At 41.3% G+C, this 20,343-nt stretch overlaps 2 protein-coding genes across 24 annotated transcripts in view; one reads left to right on the top strand and one right to left on the bottom strand.

Annotated features, from left to right (window-relative positions):
* LOC113015563 (high-affinity choline transporter 1-like) lies at nt 1-4,290 on the top strand. Its single transcript, XM_026157571.2, has 8 exons — nt 1-243; nt 409-522; nt 789-944; nt 1,386-1,534; nt 1,677-1,820; nt 2,496-2,649; nt 2,978-3,192; nt 3,278-4,290. The coding sequence occupies exons 1-8, from the start codon at nt 60-62 to the stop codon at nt 3,800-3,802; spliced, it is 1,641 nt and encodes a 546-aa protein (XP_026013356.2). The 5' UTR covers nt 1-59; the 3' UTR covers nt 3,803-4,290.
* A 751-nt stretch (nt 4,291-5,041) lies between these two features.
* Nucleotides 5,042-20,343, bottom strand: part of unc80 (unc-80 homolog (C. elegans)) — a 68,513-nt gene continuing 53,211 nt past the window's right edge. For 14 of the 23 annotated variants that reach the window (XM_026157881.2, XM_026157882.2, XM_026157886.2 and 11 more), the window contains 15 exons: nt 17,534-17,764; nt 15,536-15,659; nt 15,309-15,434; nt 15,100-15,223; nt 14,791-14,997; nt 14,534-14,718; nt 14,278-14,443; nt 13,771-13,950; nt 13,524-13,671; nt 11,623-11,679; nt 10,519-10,597; nt 9,571-9,676; nt 9,214-9,234; nt 8,759-8,973; nt 5,042-7,929 (listed from right to left, as the gene is read on the bottom strand). In XM_026157881.2, the coding sequence (XP_026013666.1) occupies nt 7,429-7,929; nt 8,759-8,973; nt 9,214-9,234; nt 9,571-9,676; nt 10,519-10,597; nt 11,623-11,679; nt 13,524-13,671; nt 13,771-13,950; nt 14,278-14,443; nt 14,534-14,718; nt 14,791-14,997; nt 15,100-15,223; nt 15,309-15,434; nt 15,536-15,659; nt 17,534-17,764 (2,470 nt within the window). In that variant the 3' untranslated portion in view covers nt 5,042-7,428. The remainder of the gene's footprint in view (nt 7,930-8,758; nt 8,974-9,213; nt 9,235-9,570; nt 9,677-10,518; nt 10,598-11,622; nt 11,680-13,523; nt 13,672-13,770; nt 13,951-14,277; nt 14,444-14,533; nt 14,719-14,790; nt 14,998-15,099; nt 15,224-15,308; nt 15,435-15,535; nt 15,660-17,533; nt 17,765-20,343) is intronic. The other 9 variants (XM_026157885.2, XM_080297108.1, XM_026157889.2 and 6 more) reach the window with 6 other exon arrangements.

The following is a 20,343-nucleotide window of genomic DNA, read 5'->3' as shown; positions in this document are numbered from 1 at the left end:
TAACCACCAGGAAAAGTCTCAGCAGCTCCAACTTATCATTATTATCATTTTAATTCACGATGGCTCTCCATATATCTGGTCTAATAACGATGGTCATCTTTTATTTGTTGGTGCTGGGGATTGGGATCTGGGCTTTTTTGAAATCTAAGAAGATGGAGAAAAATTCAGCTGGTGGACAGGTGGGAGTTTCTTTTTTGGCTAATCGGAGGGTCACCTTGGCAGTGGGCGTCTTCACCATGACAGGTGAGTTCACGTAGAAGTGTGTGATCAGTAATTTGGTGCTAACTTCAAACACATTTTGCTTTGTTTTTTTTTAATGAAACAATATCTGTTTGCTTTTATAAAAGTAGTAACTTGTACCATGAATGTGAGACTTGTGTGTGCTCTGTCTTGTATGATCGGCTGCAGCTACTTGGGTTGGAGGTGCCTTTATCATTGGAGTTGCAGAGACTGTTTATGACCCCACAAAGGGGTTAATCTGGGCTCTCATTCCTCTACAAATATCAGTTTCATTCATCATCGGTAAGAACCTCTTACAGAGGAGTATTTACCTCCAAAAATATGCCTAAAATGGGCTATTTTCTTCAAAATAAGATCCACTCATACAGGATATGTCCTTATCTTCTATCATTACTTAAGATTTTTTTCTTAACTGTCCCCTTCTCTTAAAGGCAAATTTTGAATACCTTGACATTCCTCAGCGATCACTAAACTCTTAACCACAAGAATCGAACATAACCTGAAATCTAATTTCGGCACTGCTTTGATTGTTGTCTCTTTTGCTAAAGGTGGTCTGTTCTTCGCAAAGCCGATGCGGGATAAAAATTACATCACCATGATGGATCCCTTTCAGAGGAAGTATGGGACAACACTGACCGGGCTTCTCGCCATCATCCCTTTCATAAGTGAAGTCATGTGGGTTCCTGTCACGCTGATTTCCTTGGGTAATATAAACACACAAACACTTCCTTTCAGAAGTGTTGCCTAAAGGTGCTTTTTGTAGTTACCCTGCAGAATTTAGCCAAACATTTTCACAACCAGGGGGCAGCATTTTACCAGTTACCTCTAAACTTCATATTTTAAATACGGTTATATCCTCATAAGGATTTGCCCACTTAAAGAGCGTATTCACCAGTAACACTGGCTTGCCTGCAACATCTAGTGGTCCAAACTGGTATTACACAAACTACAGCATTCAACTTTAGTTGCCGTCTCTTCAATACAACACACAGGTGTTCTGTTTTTTTTTTTAACTCTTATTTTGTTATTTTTTGGAAGGTTTTAAAACTTCTAATTGCCTGTATTTGCCATGAGTATCTTTAAATATTTATAATGGTCAACATGATTTTCAGAGGTATCGATTATGTGTGTTTTTCTCCCAACAGGAGTCACACTTTCCGTCTTTTCCGATCTGCCCTTAAGTCTCTGCATCTGGATCTCTGCTGCGGTGGCCATCGTCTACACAGTTCTTGGAGGTCTCTATTCAGTTGCTTTTACTGATGTCATCCAGTTATCACAGGTGTTTTGTAGCTTGGTGAGTTTAATGTGACAACACATAAACAAGACTGCTTTTCCAACACGCCAGAGGTAAAAGTTATCTCTCGCAAGAAAGAGTGCACGTTACAGTTGAAGCAGATTCGTTTCTCAAAAGCTTTACTCTGTTTTTTTTTTTCCAGTGGTTGTGTGCTCCCTTCGTTCTGGCGAGTGATGTCTACACCGACCTCCGTCAAACGGCTTTCAACCACACATTTCAGGCGCCCTGGCTCGGCCACCTTGAGCCTGATGACGTGTGGATATGGATCGATAATTTTCTCGCAATGGTGAGATGACATAACAGTAAAATGTTTCTAATGATTTAATAAGATCTGAAGTCCTTGAAACCTTATATTAAAACAAAAACATTGTATATAAAAGATTATATCAAATAAAGTGTAAAGTTGATATGTCGCTAATAAACAAATTGAACAAAAAGGCTGAAAAAATAAGAGGTACAATAAAAAAGAAACAGCGGGAGGAACATTAGGTTAACTGGCAAGAGGTAAGTAATGTGATTGGGTATAAAAAAAGTCTCGTTAGGCAGAGTTTCTCAGAAGTAAAGATGGGCAGAGGTTCACCAATTTCCAAAAACCTGTCTACAGATTTCAGAACAATTTCAGAAAAATTTTACTCACGTAAAATTATGAAAACTTTAAATCTCTCCTCATTTACAGTGCATAATATCATCAAAGGAATCAGAAAATTTGGAGGAATCTCTGTGTGCAAGGACAAAGCTGAAAATCAATACTTGCCCTCAGGCATTTTGAGACATCTACATCATGAGTGTGATTTGCTTTTAAACTCTTGGCCCTGTATATGTTTTTATTTGTTAAAAACAAACTGTGAGCAATAAGTTCTTATGCTGGTAATTACTAAAACACAAGAAAATCTCTCGGTTTTAAAAAAAGTAGCTTAAAAAAATGAACATAGTAGATTGTGGGCTTGCTCTTTGTTTTCAGAGTGTTGGAAATTTGGCGTTTCAGGACTTCTATCAGAGGACACTCTCCTCCAGCTCCACGGCCACGGCCAGAATGATTTGTTTCATAGCGGCAGGTGTGGTCATTGTTCTGGGAATTCCACCTGTGCTGATCGGAGCTGTTGCAGCATCAACAGGTACACCTGACGTCTTCTTTCTTCCGGCTAAACCCTTTAGTTGTCCCCACAGCGGATCATCTGCCTCCATTTCACCCTTTTCCCTCTGCACATCATTTACTAAAAAAAATTCAAACACTACACATAAAACTTAACTAATATTCTTTTTACTCATCCAAATAGTTTTCATAGATTTTATTTTGAATTTATATTTTATCTGGCAAAAAGGGGCTTCCATACACGATGAGCCTTCAGCAGAATGATTCAGATGATCCAGAGATCAGAAAGGAGCAGGAGGACTCATATTTCAGTAACTTTAAACATTATAATGTTTCCTCTTATGCTTCAGACTGGAACCTGACCTCTTATGGCTCACCTTCACCCTATGAGCGAGGAGAGGCTGCCATGGCGTTGCCCATTATCCTTTTGCATCTTACCCCCACCGCTGTTTTCGTTGTCGCCATGGGAGCCATCGCCGGCGCTGCCATGTCATCCACTGACTCGTGCCTGCTGGCGGCAACCTCCATCTTCACCACCAACATCTACACCCTCGTTAGGCATCAGGTAGGAACAAAGTCGGTCAGAATGCGGAGTTCTTAAAAGTTTGTGTTGATATTTTGGGAAAAATGAGCTTTGGTGTTCTGTTTAGGTATCAGAGAAAGAGCTGCAGTGGGTGATCCGCCTCTCCATAGTGGTCGTAGGGACTGTAGGAACCTCACTCACCTACCTGGACAGCAGAACGTTGGCCTTCTGGATCCTCAGCTCTGACTTGACCTACACCGTCATGCTCCCCCAGCTGATCTGCATCCTCTTCGTCGGATCATCCAATGCCTACGGGGCTGTGGCAGGTTACGTTGTTGCCTTTGTGATGAGAGTGCTGTGTGGCGAGCCGGTGTTCAACCTTCCCGCCATCCTGCGTTTCCCTGGCTGCTCTCTGGAGGATGGTGTTTATGTGCAGCGCTGGCCTTTCAAGACCACTTGCATGCTGTCCTCTCTGGTCACCATCCTGGTATTTTCTTATGCGACATCGCTCTTGTTCAACAAGGGGATCCTCCCAGAGAGGTGGGACCTGTTCAGGGTGAAGACTCAAGAAGAAACAGCACCAGCAGATGGCGCCAGACTCGGTGAAAATGATAAACATGCATCTGAACCGATGTTGGACACAAGATGCTAAGTTTATCTTTTTTTCCTACATTTTCAAGTCTTCAGCACTTCTGCTATATTAAATGATGCACATTGGTAATGGCAATGTTGCCTGATTTCTGGATTACTTTTGTTGTTATGCAAAATAAAATGAACAAATGCCTTTTACTTCACAGCTAGTTAAACATTATGTTTACAATTACCTTGAGTCAGAAAACAATTAATCCCCACCAAGCTGCTTAGAGCACATTTTACATGTTTTTTTTTTAATCATTATTTAAGAGAAATATCTGCTCTGCTGTAACAGCAGCATATTTGTGTATATCACTATTTGTGTGGGTAACTCCGTATAACAACCACTGCTAATAATGAACTGATTGTTAGTTAAACTTGAGTAAATAGCTATTTTACTGTTGACATTTCAATAATAAATATGTCGTACTAATCAGTGGGCATGTTATACTTTAAATCTGTTTATGTCATTAAGTTGTGCAATATAAAATTCCATACTGTGAAAAAGTTTGCCCCCTCTCTGATTCCTCATTTTTTGCACATTTCTCACGCTTATGCTATAAATTTTAATATCAGAGAGGTTAACCAAGTAAATTCAAAGTGCACTTTTTAAATGATTGCATTTGTTAAGGGAAAAATACAATGACCCTGAGAGGTTAAACACACTGGAACTTAAAAAAAATGACAACAGTAAACCACAATAGAAGTAGAAAAAAACTCAGCAAAAGTCGAATAAAACACGAAGGAAGTAGAAAAATAGAAGAAAATATCACAAAACGTAATGGATGTGTTTTTGGGGACACAATAATGTGACGGACCAGCTACGGAAGTGACAGAAACCAAAAACAAGTGTAGGCTTACAGTGACACAGGCTTAGAAGAAGCAGAGGATTCATTGATGTTGTGAGGAATAAAAAGATGAACATAAAGTGTTTTAAACATATGATTAATATAATAGTGTCAGTACGTTTTCCATTAGCTGTTCATTGTTAGCTCGTCTGTCACGTTATTGTCTCCCCAAAAACACACCCATTGTGTTCTTGATTTTTTTAAAGTTTTTGCAGCATTTTTATATTATATATGCTTTTATTTTCTTATGTCGCAGTGTGTTTGACCTCTCAGAGCTACTGTAAAAAAAAAGAAGAAAGAAACCTGACCCTATTTAAAAAAGTTGTCAGTCATCTTGCTGAGCTATTTTCAAAGCAAGAACTGAAAATGACAGAAACCTCCATTTAAAAAACCCCCAGACAAAGCTGAAAAACAGTGTAAACAATATCCATTTATTTAGATATTTAGGAAATATTCTGATATAGTGAAGCTTTATTATTTAATCTTTGCACAAAGAAGACATCATTCGACACAGACATGTTACATTTAAAGGGAGTGACAAACCCAGCGACCCTCAACAATAAATATGCCGATGCGTCTTTACACTCTAGGCTTGGTGTGATATGCATTTAGAAACATCAAATGAAGAATTTGCAGAGCTGCGTGGATTTAGACGACACAACGACAACCCCCTTTAAGAAATGCATCATTCCCTCTGCGTAACTTGAGTCTCTGCGTAACCAAAATGATTACATAATTTTTCACAAATCATGACACAGAAAAAAGAAAGACAAGCAGCCAACAATAAAACACTCACAGTGCACTGGTGTGAGTTATGGCACAAAGTTTTGTCTTCTGTGACCTGACAGCACACAGAGAGGTTTGAGTGTGGAGGCCACAGCAAGCAGCTGAGTGTCACGAACACGGCAGACAGAAAACAACCTGACGTTACTGCGGGACTGTTTCAGTGGATACTCCTGGAGGTATGAGGTTCTCAGTGGACTAAATAAACCGATGTATGCAGACGTCTCTGTTAAGGCATGAAATGAGAAACGAGGTAACGTCTATCTACTGCATCGTCACAGCTGCAATAAAGATAAGAGACATCCCGTCCCCACTGCTCTGAATAGAAGACATCACAGACACAAACAGAACAGCATGACGAACACCAGGACAAGTGTCTCTGTAAATATTATATGCCTTTTTCTTACATATATAACTGCTATGTAAAGATACAGTCTTTGGTCCCAAATAAAATATTGTGCACAACATACACTTTAGAGTTAGAGCTGAACTCAATGAGACAATGGTAGGACATTATGACTGCATGATGATGGCGATAGCACAACCGGTGTTGGTTTATTTATCTACCGGTGAAGCCGCAATCTACTGCCTTCTTCCTAAAACTAACAAACAGATAAAACACATTCAAATGTAGTGTCTCTACATTTAAAAGGGGAATTGGTTGGTTTTTTGCTGTGTTTCCACAGCCAGGCCCCAAAGATGAAGCCTGGGATGACAGAGGCTGTGGGAGGGTCTACCATACAAAGTTCCTGATTGGTCACCATGATTTTCTCTCCAGTTATGGTGCACACTGTGGTCCGTGCCATAGTCTCTCCTATTCCTGCAGCCGTTACAACCCTTGCAATCCCTCCCATCTCTGCAACCCTCACAATTCCTACAACCCCTAATATCCCTGCTACCAATTTCTGCAATCTGTTCCATTCCTCCAACTACTGCAACCCCAGTAATCTCTCACATCCATGTAACTCTGTCAATCTGTGCAACTGTGGATTTTTTCTCTCCTTTTAAATGTGAAAATACGAGGTGCATATACATGAACACAAAGGTCGCAACTACTTCATAAGCTGCTGTGAGACTGTGCTGTAATACAGGGAGCACGATTAGACGGCGCAACATCTTCTCACATGAAAAAGTCATGTGACCATGTTTACAGTTTAGCGTTAGCCTTTCAGATTGCATCCACGCTAAAACCACAAAAAGTCAAAATTGTGTTGAATTTGTTTCGGTTATCCTGTTGAGCGTCTCTGATTTATCCTAAACTTTTATTTTTTAGCAGAGTTGATGGAAAAGTTTTTATCCACATCAAGATGTTTACTTTACAAACATCATCACTTAACAAAGCACTGGACATGATGGAGTTTTAGCTGGAAACACGTGTATTCGACTTTATGAACATTTTGAAGTGCAAATGACAGAAAAAAAACATCTCTTTCTAAAATATAAAATCTCATAGACTTCTGGATTACAACATGTCATACTCCACTTCTATGTGATTAAAATACATATGCTGTGTTATATATTTATTCCCTTTACTCCATTTCAAATAAAGGTGCTAAGATAAGTCACTCACTTTATCTTTAGAATGGCTCTTTATAACGTTTATACAAATCTGCACCACATCACATGTTATATCATCTCCTTTTTCAATATAGACATATTTTCTATTTTAAATAGTCATTACTGAGTTAAATAATCCTTTCTCTTATCTTAAATAGGTATTTGATATCATTGCTGAAAAAACATTTCTGCTCTTGATGAGGACCAGAGATGAGACCTTATGTCGATTGCTGCTGTAACATACATTCAGCCCTCAGTCTGAGGACAGAGAAGATAAGAGAGTGACTCTGATTTGTCATATTTCAGACAGAGGAAGGAGTTTTCTTCATTTAGGAGACGTAAAGTCAAAACAGTCCTGTCCTTTCAAACTGTTTAAGACTTTCAGTAAAACCAAAAACTTTACTTTTTGTGTTTTATAGAGCATCTGGATAGAAAAAACATCCATCCGTCACCTCTCTCACACGTGGGACTCATCCAGGTCCAGGTCGACGGGTGAGAGGGGGAGGGGAGAGCGGCGGGGCGACCGGCGGGGGGGAGGAGGGGACAGCAGCGGGGTGAGAAGCGGGTTCTCGGTGCCGTCGTCCTCGCTGAGGTGCAGCAGGGTGTCGCTGCGCGGCAGCAGGGCGGTTGTGTCCTCGTCCCCGGGGCTCTCTCTGATCCTAGAAGGCCCCGGGGGTGGTGGAGGAGGAGGAGCAGCAGCAAGATGAGTTGGTGGTAATGGAGGTGGCGGCGGTGGACCCGGAGCGGGTGCTGTGCTCAGCACTGGGAGTGGCGGTGGAAGAGGAGAGGAGGTGCGGGACAAAGGGAGAGGGGAGCAGGTTCTGGAGAGGGGGAGAGGGGAGCAGGTTCGGGATGGGGGTGTTGGAGTGGAAGGCCGGGAGATGGATGGGGGAGGGGAGAGGCTGCTGCGTAGCCCCCACTGCTCTCTCTTCTCCTTGCTGCTTAATGCTTGAGGGACCTGTGTGGGAATACACCTGCTCCTGTAGTTTAGCTTTTAAAGGGCTACTTCACACATAAATGACATAAAATTATATTTTTATCTCCTTAAAATTAGAGGAATAGCTGCAGATGGTCATCATTCTGGTTTGAAGGCCGTAAAGGCGTGCCACAGGGCTCAATACTAGGTCCACTCACTGGCCACTTTGTTAGGTACAGTTGTTCAACTACTTGCTAGCACAAATATCTAATCGATCAACCCTTTATATTTAGGCATGTACACATCGTGAAGACGACTTGCTGAAGTTGAAACTGAGCATCAGAATGAGGAAGAAAGGTGATTTAAATGACTTTGAATGTGGCATGTTGTTGCTGGTCTGAGCGTTTCAGAAACTGCTAAGATTTTTCGTAAACAACCATCTCTGGAGTTTTACAGGGGATGAGCTGAAAAACAGAAAATCATCTCAAACTGAGTTCTCTGTACTCAAACGGCCCCCATAGTCATCAGATCTCAATCCAGAGCACCACTGGGTTGAATCTATACCACGAAGAATTAAGTGGTTCTGAAGACAAAAGGCAGTCCGACCCAGTACTAGCAAAGTGTACCTAATCAAAAAGCTGGTGAATATAAATCAGTAGATACTGCTACAAAAAAAAAAAAAGGATTTTTTTAGTGAACCAACTATGTAAGTACTTCAATTGTATTGTTTATACCACAACATGACATGGTATAAAACATGGCGATGGTAAGAAGAAGATGAAATAAATGTAGGTAACACTTAGTACTATAGTTTTATTTATTTTATTTAATGTCCACAGCATTCTGCATTTCCTCCTTCAGCTGGTCCTACCTGTGCATTTGTAGGTCCGTGCAGGTCAGCCAAGATCATGGCTGAAGAGGTGGGGGGTACTTCCAGGGTTGGGGACTTTGATGGGGCAGGACTCGTCCCTCTGCCTTCGCCCGGTGGGTCCACAGTGCTGGGAGTTGGAGGCTTGCTTGCCCCCGTGGATGCCTGCTGGCCTTGATTCTCTGTAAAGGTGACTGACCTCTTTTGGTCTCCATGCGCTGTGGGCAGACATGCATGCGCACGTGGTCAAAACAGAGACGATAGCGCCAGCTAGCGACTCGCTAACACATTAGCACCACCAAAGAGAGTGGAGGCAGGGAGGGGATGGGAGAGGGGGAGGCAGGGGATTCGGGGGGTAATGCAAGACAGACATGCAGAGCGTCCTATTGGGTGAGGTTGCAGATAAAAGGGACGAGCCGTTGCAGGGTGGAGAGGAAGGGTTACGAGTTGTGTCTCACCTTCACAGTCCAATAAAGTTTCTTTATTTCGAAACAAAAGCATGAGACAGAACAGAGTGAGAAGAGTCAGTCTGGTGGCAGGTGGTACAGCAAACAGCATTGGAACAAACACAGAGGTCGTGAATGGGGAGGACGGGTCAGTTCAAGTCAGCACACTGACAATAAATAAAGTATTGTTACAGGTATAAATGTTTGTAAGTCTGGATTTGGATTGTGTGCTTGATCTGAAGTGCAGGGTGAGTTTTGCTGTTACTTTTAAAGATAGTCACGCATCCTGTTTCAGAGTTTTAAAACACATGATGCGCTTTCATCATCCCTCATCTAAGAAAAGACAGATGAAAGCATGTGTGCTGTTACCCAGTGGTTTGTTCTTGGGCTGGATGCTCCTGCGCGTTGTAGAAAGCCTCGCTCCAGATCGACCGCGTGGTTCGGTTTTTGGAATGGACAGCAGGGGGCGTCGCATCTACGGGAAATTTAAGAAAATCCACAAGATGGTTAGCCTGCCCACTGTATTGTAGCGCCTATGTGTGATGTCTTCCTCGTCTTTTTAGTAAATAAAATGCTTTTTAAAAACAGGTTTATGTAACACCTGTAACGGGACACAACCCAAGAATGACTGAATTATTTAAAATAAATACATTTCCACATCTATTTAAAAAATAATAATAATGATTTATAATAATAAACATGAACATAATACAGAAGAAAGTTCTATATATTATTAAAATGACCACAACAGTGATTGTAACAATATAACAAACTTATTAGACGTCTGAAAAATATAAATATATAAAATGAAAAATATATTAAAATAATATAAATCTATATTGCTTCAAAGACTTTGTCTTTTTTATCCCCACATTGTTTAAGCATTTTTAGGGTGGCTTATTTTGATAACTTGATTGATAATCAACCCCGACTGTTTGCGCAGACGCCACTCCTCCCTGAGCCTGGTTCTGCTAGAAGTTTCTTCTTGTTAAAACAGAGTTTTTCCTTCCCACAGTTGAGCTCTTGCTCACAGGGGCTCGTATGATTGTTGGAGTTTTGTGTGTTTATTTGTATTATTGTATTGGTCCTTACCTTACAATATAAAGCACCTTGAGGCAACTGTTTTTGGGATTTGGCGCTATATAAATAAAACTGAACTGAAGTGAATTTCTTTTATTTTATGTGTGTGTCTAAAAATACTTTTAAATTCTATTTTCTTGTAATGTATTTGCTTAAATGTGAATTAAGATAGCACATACTCAATGCCATCAAGTTACATGGACACATGGGACACATGAAAAAAGGTGATGTCCACACCTGTCTGAGTCCTCGCTTTCTTCCTAACGGGGGCTGGATCAGGAGGTTCTGACCTGGTTCGCTCTGCACACTGGCCACCCTGATGCAGTCAGTCATAAAGAGACACACACACACACACACACACACACATTCACGTGCGCACATTCACGCAAAACACACAGAAATACGTCACCATAAAGGGACTGAAAAGCAAAGATTACCCAACCGTCGATAAACGCAACTTTGATCACAATAAGATGTCGCTGCTACTCTACCCATTCACTCACTACACAATACACACAGTGTGCTACAAGACACCCAATCACAGTACGGAAAAGAATAACAGTGCTGCCATGATTCAAACACTGAAAACACAACAGGGGAGTAGTAGGGCCTGGAGTGGCAATCCTGACAAAGCAACTTGTCTTGTTTTTTGTGCTACAAATGCCCCTGAAACACCTGAAATGTCCCCATCTAACCATGAAACAGTCATACGGCATATTTAAAGTTAGCTTCTAAACAAAAAACAACAACTAAAGTGTCCATTGTTTGTATTTTTTTGTGTTGCCACCCCAGTTCCCTCGTGCCCCTCCAGATTGGTATCCACAATAGGACGCCCAATTTGATCAGCGAAAAGCCTGATAGACACGTAAACAGTATGAAACACCATGGCACCGATGAGAGGCTGACTTTAGTGATGGCACATTAACTGTAAAGAACCACAGCTAACAGAGAAAGAACAGAGGCAGAGCTCCCTGGCCCCAGGGGCTCTGAGACCCTTTTTAACATTTTTTTTTTTTTGTAAAAGGGGGAGGGGGCCTGGTTAGGATAGCACAGCGGATGAGCTGAGAAGATGAGGGTCAGTGTGGAGCTCAAGGGGAAGTGAGGGGGGTTAAGGGGATAGAGACAAGGCACATTAGACCCACACAGAAAGAGATAGAGACGGGTAAGTGGGAGGTGGGGGGGCGGAGGTGTGACTGGCCGAGGCGATTTGATTCGATGCGGATGAGTGATCAACAGTGAGGCGGCCGATAGAGGTGGCCGTCCTGAGGTGATGCCCCTCCCAGTGGCAGACAGATGCAAGAATGCACCAACGGGACACAGACAGAGAGAGGGCCACTGTACCTAGAGAGGTTACCCTCCTGCAGAAGACCCTGGGACTCATCTAGCACATTGGGTTCACTGTAAAAAGGGGGGCGAAGCGGGAAAATGGGAGTTTAGGGAGTGTAGTGAGATCCATCACCACCCTGAGCCCCTTCCTTAGCAGGGTTTATATAAGCCAGGGTGTTTCCTCTAACCAAAAGTAACCAAAGGCAGAGCAGACTTTTGATTTTTAACATTCTTACCATGAAACAGAGTCTTAACACTGCTTAATAAAAAACATGATAAATCAACAGAGATATACATAGATAAATATGACTGTGGTTGTGGAATATGACTGGTTGATTTCTCGTCCATCGGTCGGCTCTACATGTTACATAATAAACAGGAAAGAGTTGAACATTTCATGAAAGCTGCTCTGAAAACAGAAATAATCTCATTAGTTTAACCAGCAGGATAGAAGCACAGTGGTTCTCAAATATAGCTGTGAAGTTTAGACACTTTAGCTTTTTGTAGTCAAGAGTCAACGTATTTGAGAGTGAAGCTATCAGCTGATTTTTTTATTGGTTAGCAACCTGCATTCATAGATCGCAAGTGTAGAAACATATTAATAAAATCCTGGAACATGACATTACAAAGGAGATGTACGTCAGGCACTCAGGAGCCTTGATTGTGAAGCATAAACTCGCTGTAAGCCTCTGACGTCTATAACTGACGACATATGTTTCAGTTAGAAATTTGCACTGTAGCTACACTATGTGGTAAGCACAAGCCCCTCTAAAACTGCACCAAAACCTATGCAGGATTAGGACTTTTTCAGGGCCCCTGAAAAAAATTACTGGGGGGACAAATGTCAGAATTAATCTCCTGATTGACTGTTTTTGTAGAATTCTTTGATTGATCTAAGAAATCAAACTTCTGAGATTAATGTCAAAATTAATCTCATGACAAAGAGTTATATAAAAATGATTACTATCTTCTCAGAATACTGAAATTATTGTCAGGATTCAGACTTTTTCCACTCAGAGTTTTGAGATAAATGTCAGAATTAATCTCGTGACTAAGATTAATGTTCAAATTCTGACTTTTTTCTCTGAATTCTGAGAACAAAGTCAGAATTAATTTTTTTCTTCTCAGAATTCTGAGGGATAAAAAATCCAAAAGACACTCCCCATTTCTTATTAGTGGCCCTAATCCTCTTCTGCATTAACCTGATGTGTACCTCCCTAATGTAACTGCATGTGGCACCGATGTGGCCTGTAACTATTGTGATCAGCACAGCTGAATCCAGCTAATGTTTTGCCAAAGCTTTGTAATTAATAAATGAAAAAGGAACAATTCTTTTCTGAATATAAGGAATACTAATCATAGCATTAATATAAGGACTCACGAATGTCAGTTAACCCCTGGAGAGAGACTGGTGAAAACACTGGATGGTACAGGGGGGAATTTTGTGACCTAGTGACAGCCTGTAACCATTTGCTGGTCAAGGAAAACAGATAGTTCAGAACAACTGGTTTCCAGGTGACTGGTGCCTTAATGCAGGTTAAACAGAGCTGGTCACTGTAGGCCTTTTTACTCCTTTGTTTCCTGTTATAAAGCTGGCTGTTTGATCATGCAGGATCTGCAGTTAGCTCTATTTTTCAGCCCTTTTGTTTTCTCCCTTTCACTCGGTCTGACATCGCCTTTTAATGGCTAGTGAGATTATTTCTGCCTTCACACCATTTCATCTTTACTTTTCAAGTACAGGAAGAACAACTTGCATATTGCAGCTAACAACTAACTACTAAACCACCATTTTTTGTTTGTTTTTTAACCGATAAAGACTAAACAGATTGAATTAAAAAAAGATTTTCACTGAACTAGGTGTGACTGTTTTACATAAGTGCTTATCTGTGGCTCCCAGGTTCAGTGGGAAATGTTACCTGTGGCTGGGCAACATGGTGGTGCGGGGGGCCTCGGGCTGAGAGGCCGCCGAGCCAGTGGCGTGGCTGGAGAAACGGCGCTGTGACATCACCCTGGGCATGAAGGCTTCGTGCTCGCTCACCACGCTGGGAATGCTCATGGAGTCAACTGCAGCGAGAGGAACGTAGAGTGGTGAGTTCACTTTAAAGGAAGTGAACAGGAATGAGTGAGAATAGCTGGTGAAAACAAGGGAACAGTGTTTCTGACTCTCTTCATCGTCCTCGTCGGTACGGCTGAGCGTGTCCTGTGAGGGCTGCCGTGACGGTTGGCTGTCCTGCTCCCAAACTGTTCCAGTGCCTGTGTTGGATCGCGACATTGTGGCCAAACTGAGGCGGTAGGCTGACGTGGAGGTGCCCACCGTGCTGATGGATGTCTTGCCCTGATATGCTGTGGGGTGGGAAACGCCATACGTGACTGCAGAGTTGATAGCTCCTATTTGAAAACACTTACAGGACAAGTTCACCCTGTTTATCCGTCTATATTACTGATTCCTTTTACGTGGACATTTTTTAAAAAACATACTCATGTTCCATTAAGAAATTAAACATACAGACATACACAGCAATCATCTCCTGTCAGATTATATCAGGGTATTTGGACTGCAGTATGTTGTACGTCAGTATGTGTGTGACGAGAAGCCAAAAAACACTAGATGGATAAAATGGGATTTTTAGATGAACTGTTCCTTTAATTTTTTAGTATGTAGCTCCTGACCCGAGCCGCTGTGCACAGCCTCTTTGAGGATCTTGAGCTCATTGTTGAACTCTGCAAACAGTGAGCTCTTGCAGAGAGGTCGTGGGATGAAGCGCCGCTCCAGCTGATCAGCGATGTGGTGGCGCGCTGTGATCTCTTCCTGGGAATCGGCCGGCTGGGTCAGCAACTGGAAAAGTAAGATGGAGGAAAAGTGAGGAAGATGACAGCAAACTTTTCAGGAGTGCTGAAGGAGCAGGAGGCTCCTGAAGTCCCCTACCTTGCACTGTATAAAGGGTCTGAGCAGGACAAAAATAGGGATCCGGGTTCGGACGATAAAGTCGATGAAGTCCCAGAAGGCCAAGCCGCCCACCTTCCTCAGAGCCATCTCCTTCACCTGCAGGCTCAGCCGATACCACTGGTTCCCCAGCGAGCGCTCGAAGCAAACCAGCACCACCTTCAGAGCTGTGGAGGAAGGAGGATGAGAAGAGGAAGACAAAGCAAAGCTATAAAATGTTCTCCCCTCTTCTATTGTACCTAAATAAGCAGCCTGGCTCGTGGACTCTGCTAATCCCTCCCTACGCAGATCTTTCCCAGGGTCACCCGGCGTGGAGCAGTGAGCCGGAGAGGCGTCAAGCATAAAGTTCTTGGTGCGGGATGTGGAGATGATACGAGGGGGAAGCAGGATGTTGATGACTGTCTGTAGGAGCAGGAAGACCTCCGGCTGCTCCAGGTGGGGGCTGTCTGCATCGAGAAAACAAAACAAAAGCAGGAAATACAAAAAACCCTGAGCAAGATGCTGATTGGCGTTTTAAGTCTCCTCCTCCAATCGCACCAATAAATCACCTTTGCTCCCGGAGCCTACAGTTAACACGAAGGGAATGAGCAGGTTGAGCAGCATCCCCTCCCGCCTTTCCTGATTGGTGAAAGGTGAGATCACGTGACTGAGGGGGAAGTCTTCCTTCAAGGCCTGTGGAGAAGCGCGAGGGAATTAGCATTAGCACGCGGAGCAGCTGCTTTATGAGTGGGTGTTTGATAGGGTCATCTCGCCATACCTGAATCTGCAGAGCAACCAATCGGACCACGGCGGTGCTAAAGGGCAGAGGCGGAGACAGGTAAGGGCTGAGGTGGAGGAGTGGCAGCCCGTCCGCCACACTGGAGGGGCCGACCACACCCATCACCTGACAACAGACCAGACAAACCACCCCACCAAAAAACTTAAGAAAATGCTAAAAAAAAAAGAAAAACAACTTTGCTTTTCAACATCTTTGCAGTCCCATACCAGGTTGACGCAGACGTTGATAAGCGAGCGCAGGTGAGGCAGGAACGAGATGATCGGCTGTCGCTGCAAGGTCAGGCAGATCCCCTCGATCAGGCTACTGGCCGCCTCCCACTCCACCTGTCTCCTGGAGAACAAACAAGTACACACCACCACCCCCCGAAACCACATACAAGCACATTGTCATGAGTTTAAAAAAAAAAAGAGCTCACAGGGAAAAACAATTCTGCCCCTGAAGGGAGTTTGTTTGTTTGTAACCAATCTAGTGTCGACAGTTTTCAAGATATCACCTTCAAAGTTGGTAAAATGGTAGATATGGTACAACCTATATTAACCCTCTCAGGCTCAAATTAAGTTTCTGTTGCTAATGCACAAAAGAATACCTGCAGTGGTACTTCTGAGTAAAAAAACTCATAAAATATGTATGTGGGGTAATCTGCAACGCCTGCCTTGAGAGGGTTAACAACTATTTTTTATGGCCCGTCTTCAAACTTCACATCAACATACTAAGCCTTGGGGGACATTAGCACCCAAGGTCAAAGTTGACCTTGAAAAGAAACTTCAAGAAACCACATCAAGGAACATTTCAGATGAAAGTGCATGGAGAGAGCTGCACAACACACTCAATATTTTTTCATTATGATGCCCTACGATGGCACAATGTTGCCATAAAATTTCACAAAATTACACAGCATGAATACATATTCAAATCTCAAACTTTTAGAGCTCATAGAAGTCAAAGATTGCATCAAAGACAACAAATGTCGCAAAGCTCACAAACATAGCCAACTAAACACTGCAGCAACAGATCCGCCTCAGAGCAGTGTTACCTCTCAGCTAGCTGCCTCCAGTCTACAGTCAGGGAAGCTTTTCTGTACTCTTTATTACCAACATTTATGCATTTATGTATATATGCAAATGGCCCTCTGTGATAGTTTTACTCCAACTTTCTACAGTTTTTTGCAGGATTGGACCACTGGAAAGGCGAGGATAATGAAAAGTTATGTGAAACGTGTGTTTGGTTTTTTTACTTTAGAGCAGTATTACCGCAATACTCAACATACTGCAAAACTTTAAAAACTACAATAGTATTGTATTGTGGGCTGTCTGGAGATTCCCACCTCTAGTAAATACCTGACCATATGAATAAGGACTTTCAGGAGACAAGTTCACTGAAGTCCCTGAAATATTTGGATGTGTGCGATCTGACGGCAGCAGATGTGAAGGCCTGATGTTTTGTCTATAGCTTCTCAAGTACAAGTAACATAATATTCTTTAAAGCAGTCTAAATCAGTAGAAGACGACACAATCACGATGAATTACTTTTACTGAAACATGCAGAGAAGTTGATTTCCAGTTCCAGCTCTTAAGACGAAATATTGCGGCTTTAGTGTTTGACTTGGTTTTTATGTATGAAATTTATTTTATGAAATTTCTTGAAAATAGAGATTATAACTGTGATTATTTGTATCATTACACTGGTAATTCTAATACCAGCAGGTTTCTTGGTCATTACTGCATCAGAATTGTGGAAAAATCTTAGCAAACAAAAGTTTAAATTAAAGCATTAAAAACTTTTTAAGATGCATCAAAATTTTAAAATACGCATATAAAGAAAAAAGATTTTTGCATTGCATCACATCTATAAGGGTGATGAAGAATTCGTTCTTCATTGTGAGCTAAATAAAGACTAAAAAGACAACATAACACCTATATGTTGCTTTCCATGGCCAAAGACTGGACACTCCAGGCATAGAGGAACGCTGCCACTGATCCATTGTTAGAACAAACATCGTCACACACTTTTATGCCATTACGCATTTAAACTCACAGACAGGAAAACACAGTCCACAGAAGCACTTACGGTACAGCACCCACGAAGGCAGCGCTACAGAGGACAGTGCCAAGAAGCCGTCTATTCACTGTACACACCACGGCAGCGGCACAGCACGATACACTCACAGGGAGACGGAGAAAGAAGAGGGATTGTGTTCAACAGACCTGCTGCATAAAGCCTGAGGGCGAGCGCACCTGAGCGTGGGCATCTTGTGGATCTTGTTGAACATGCGGTCCAGCCTCTTGAGGATGAGGATGAGGGCAGGCCGGACGGCCTCGGACGACCAGTCGGTGATGGGCAGCATCTCCATGATGTAACGCCGCAGCCCTCGGCTCTCCATGGTCAGGGTGTCGTAGGGCGCCAGCTTCAGCAGGGCGTGGGCGATCTCTGCCAGCCTGGGGGCAGTAACATTCATTCAGTTCAACTTACAAGTGCTTTTTAGGATACAGCTTTAATTAACTAAGGAATGTGAAGAAACAACTTTACTGACTTTATTCCCAAAATGTGTGTATTGTGTCAACGAGATATCAACCGAAGTTGAATTAAGGCTGATCTGCAATAGTGTATAACACTATGCATAAATGCATAGTACGTGTAAATATTAATTAATATCTTAAGAACAAACAATTGCCACAACAGCAAGAAGGAAAACAAGTTTGAAGTGCCTTAAGTTTCAAAATAAGAGCAAGTTAATTGTCCACTAGTCAATCGACTATAGATACCTACAGAAGAGGATTAGGGCCACTGGAAAAAAAAAAAGTGGGCATATCTTTTTTTCTTCTTTTCAGGAATTCTGAGAAAAAACTCTGAGTTCTGAGATTAAAGTTAGAATTCTGAGAAAAAAAATCAGACTTTTTTCTCAGAATGCTGTATTTTTTTTCCCTCAGGATTCTGACTTTAACCTCAGAAATCTGACTTTTTTCTCAGAATTCTGGCTTTAATCTCACTTTAACTCTGACTTTAACCTCGGAATTCTGACTTTAACCTCAGAATTCTGACTTTAACCTCAGAATTCTGACTTTTCTCAGAATTCTGACTTTAATCTCACTTTAATTCTCACTTTAACCTCGGAATTCTGGCTTTAATCTCACTTTAACTCTGACTTTAACCTCGGAATTCTGACTTTAACCTCAGAATTCTGACTTTAACCTCAGAATTCTGACTTTAACCTCAGAATTCTGACTTTTCTCAGAATTCTGACTTTAATCTCACTTTAATTCTCACTTTAACCTCAGAAATCTGACTTAAACCTCACTTGAATTCTGACTTTAACCTCAGAAATCTGACTTTTTTCTCAGAATTCTGACTTTTCTCAGAATTCTGACTTTAACCTCAGAAATCTGACTTTTCCCCCCTCAGAATTCTGACTTTTCTCAGAATTCTGGCTTTTCTCAGAATTCTGGCTTTTATCAGAATTCTGACTTTAACCTCGGAATTCTGACTTTAATCTCACTTTAATTCTGACTTTAACCTCGGAATTCTGACTTTAATCTCACTTTAACTCTGACTTTAACCTCGGAATTCTGACTTTAACCTCAGAATTCTGACTTTTCTCAGAATTCTGACTTTTCTCAGAATTCTGACTTTAATCTCACTTTAATTCTGACTTTAACCTCGGAATTCTGACTTTAATCTCACTTTAATTCTCACTTTAACCTCAGAAATCTGACTTTAACCTCACTTTAATTCTGACTTTAACCTCAGAAATCTGACTTTTTTCTCAGAATTCTGACTTTTCTCAGAATTCTGACTTTAATCTCACTTTAATTCTGACTTTAACCTCAGAATTCTGACTTTAATCTCACTTTAATTCTGACTTTAACCTCAGAATTCTGACTTTAATCTCACTTTAACTCTGACTTTAACCTCGGAATTCTGACTTTAACCTCAGAATTCTGACTTTAACCTCAGAATTCTGACTTTAATATCACTTTAATTCTGACTTTAACCTCGGAATTCTGACTTTAACCTCAGAATTCTGACTTTAACCTCAGAATTCTGACTTTAATCTCACTTTAATTCTGACTTGAACCTCAGAATTCTGACTTTAATCTCACTTTAATTCTGACTTGAACCTCAGAATTCTGACTTTAATCTCACTTTAATTCTGACTTTAACCTCGGAATTCTGACTTTTTTTCTCAGAATTCTGACTTTAACCTCGGAATTCTGACTTTAACCTCAGAAATCTGACTTTTTTCTCAGAATTCTGACTTTTCTCAGAATTCTGACTTTAATCTCACTTTAATTCTGACTTGAACCTCAGAATTCTGACTTTAATCTCACTTTAATTCTGACTTTAACCTCAGAATTCTGACTTTAATCTCACTTTAACTCTGACTTTAACCTCGGAATTCTGACTTTAACCTCAGAATTCTGACTTTAACCTCAGAATTCTGACTTTAATATCACTTTAATTCTGACTTTAACCTCGGAATTCTGACTTTAACCTCAGAATTCTGACTTTAACCTCAGAATTCTGACTTTAATCTCACTTTAATTCTGACTTGAACCTCAGAATTCTGACTTTAATCTCACTTTAATTCTGACTTTAACCTCGGAATTCTGACTTTTTTTCTCAGAATTCTGACTTTAACCTCGGAATTCTGACTTTAACCTCGGAATTCTGACTTTAACCTCAGAAATCTGACTTTTTTCTCAGAAATCTGACTTTTCTCAGAATTCTGACTTTTCTCAGAATTCTGACTTTAATCTCACTTTAATTCTGACTTTAACCTCGGAATTCTGACTTTAACCTCGGAATTCTGACTTTAACCTCAGAAATCTGACTTTTTCCCCTCAGAATTCTGACTTTTCTCAGAATTCTGCCTTTAACCTCAGAATTCTGACTTTTTCATCAGAATAATTTTTCCTCAGAATTCTTACTTTAATCTCAGAATAAGACTCATAAGAAATGCTAAAAGCATTTTGTAATTTAAACACAACAAAGTAAAGCCTGTGTGTTATCCATCAAG

Source organism: Astatotilapia calliptera, chromosome 23, assembly GCF_964374335.1.
Source record: "Astatotilapia calliptera chromosome 23, fAstCal68.1, whole genome shotgun sequence".
Taxonomy (NCBI): Eukaryota; Metazoa; Chordata; class Actinopteri; order Cichliformes; family Cichlidae; genus Astatotilapia; species Astatotilapia calliptera.
Note: the sequence above shows the minus strand (reverse complement) of the source record. Positions and strands in the feature narration are given on the sequence as shown.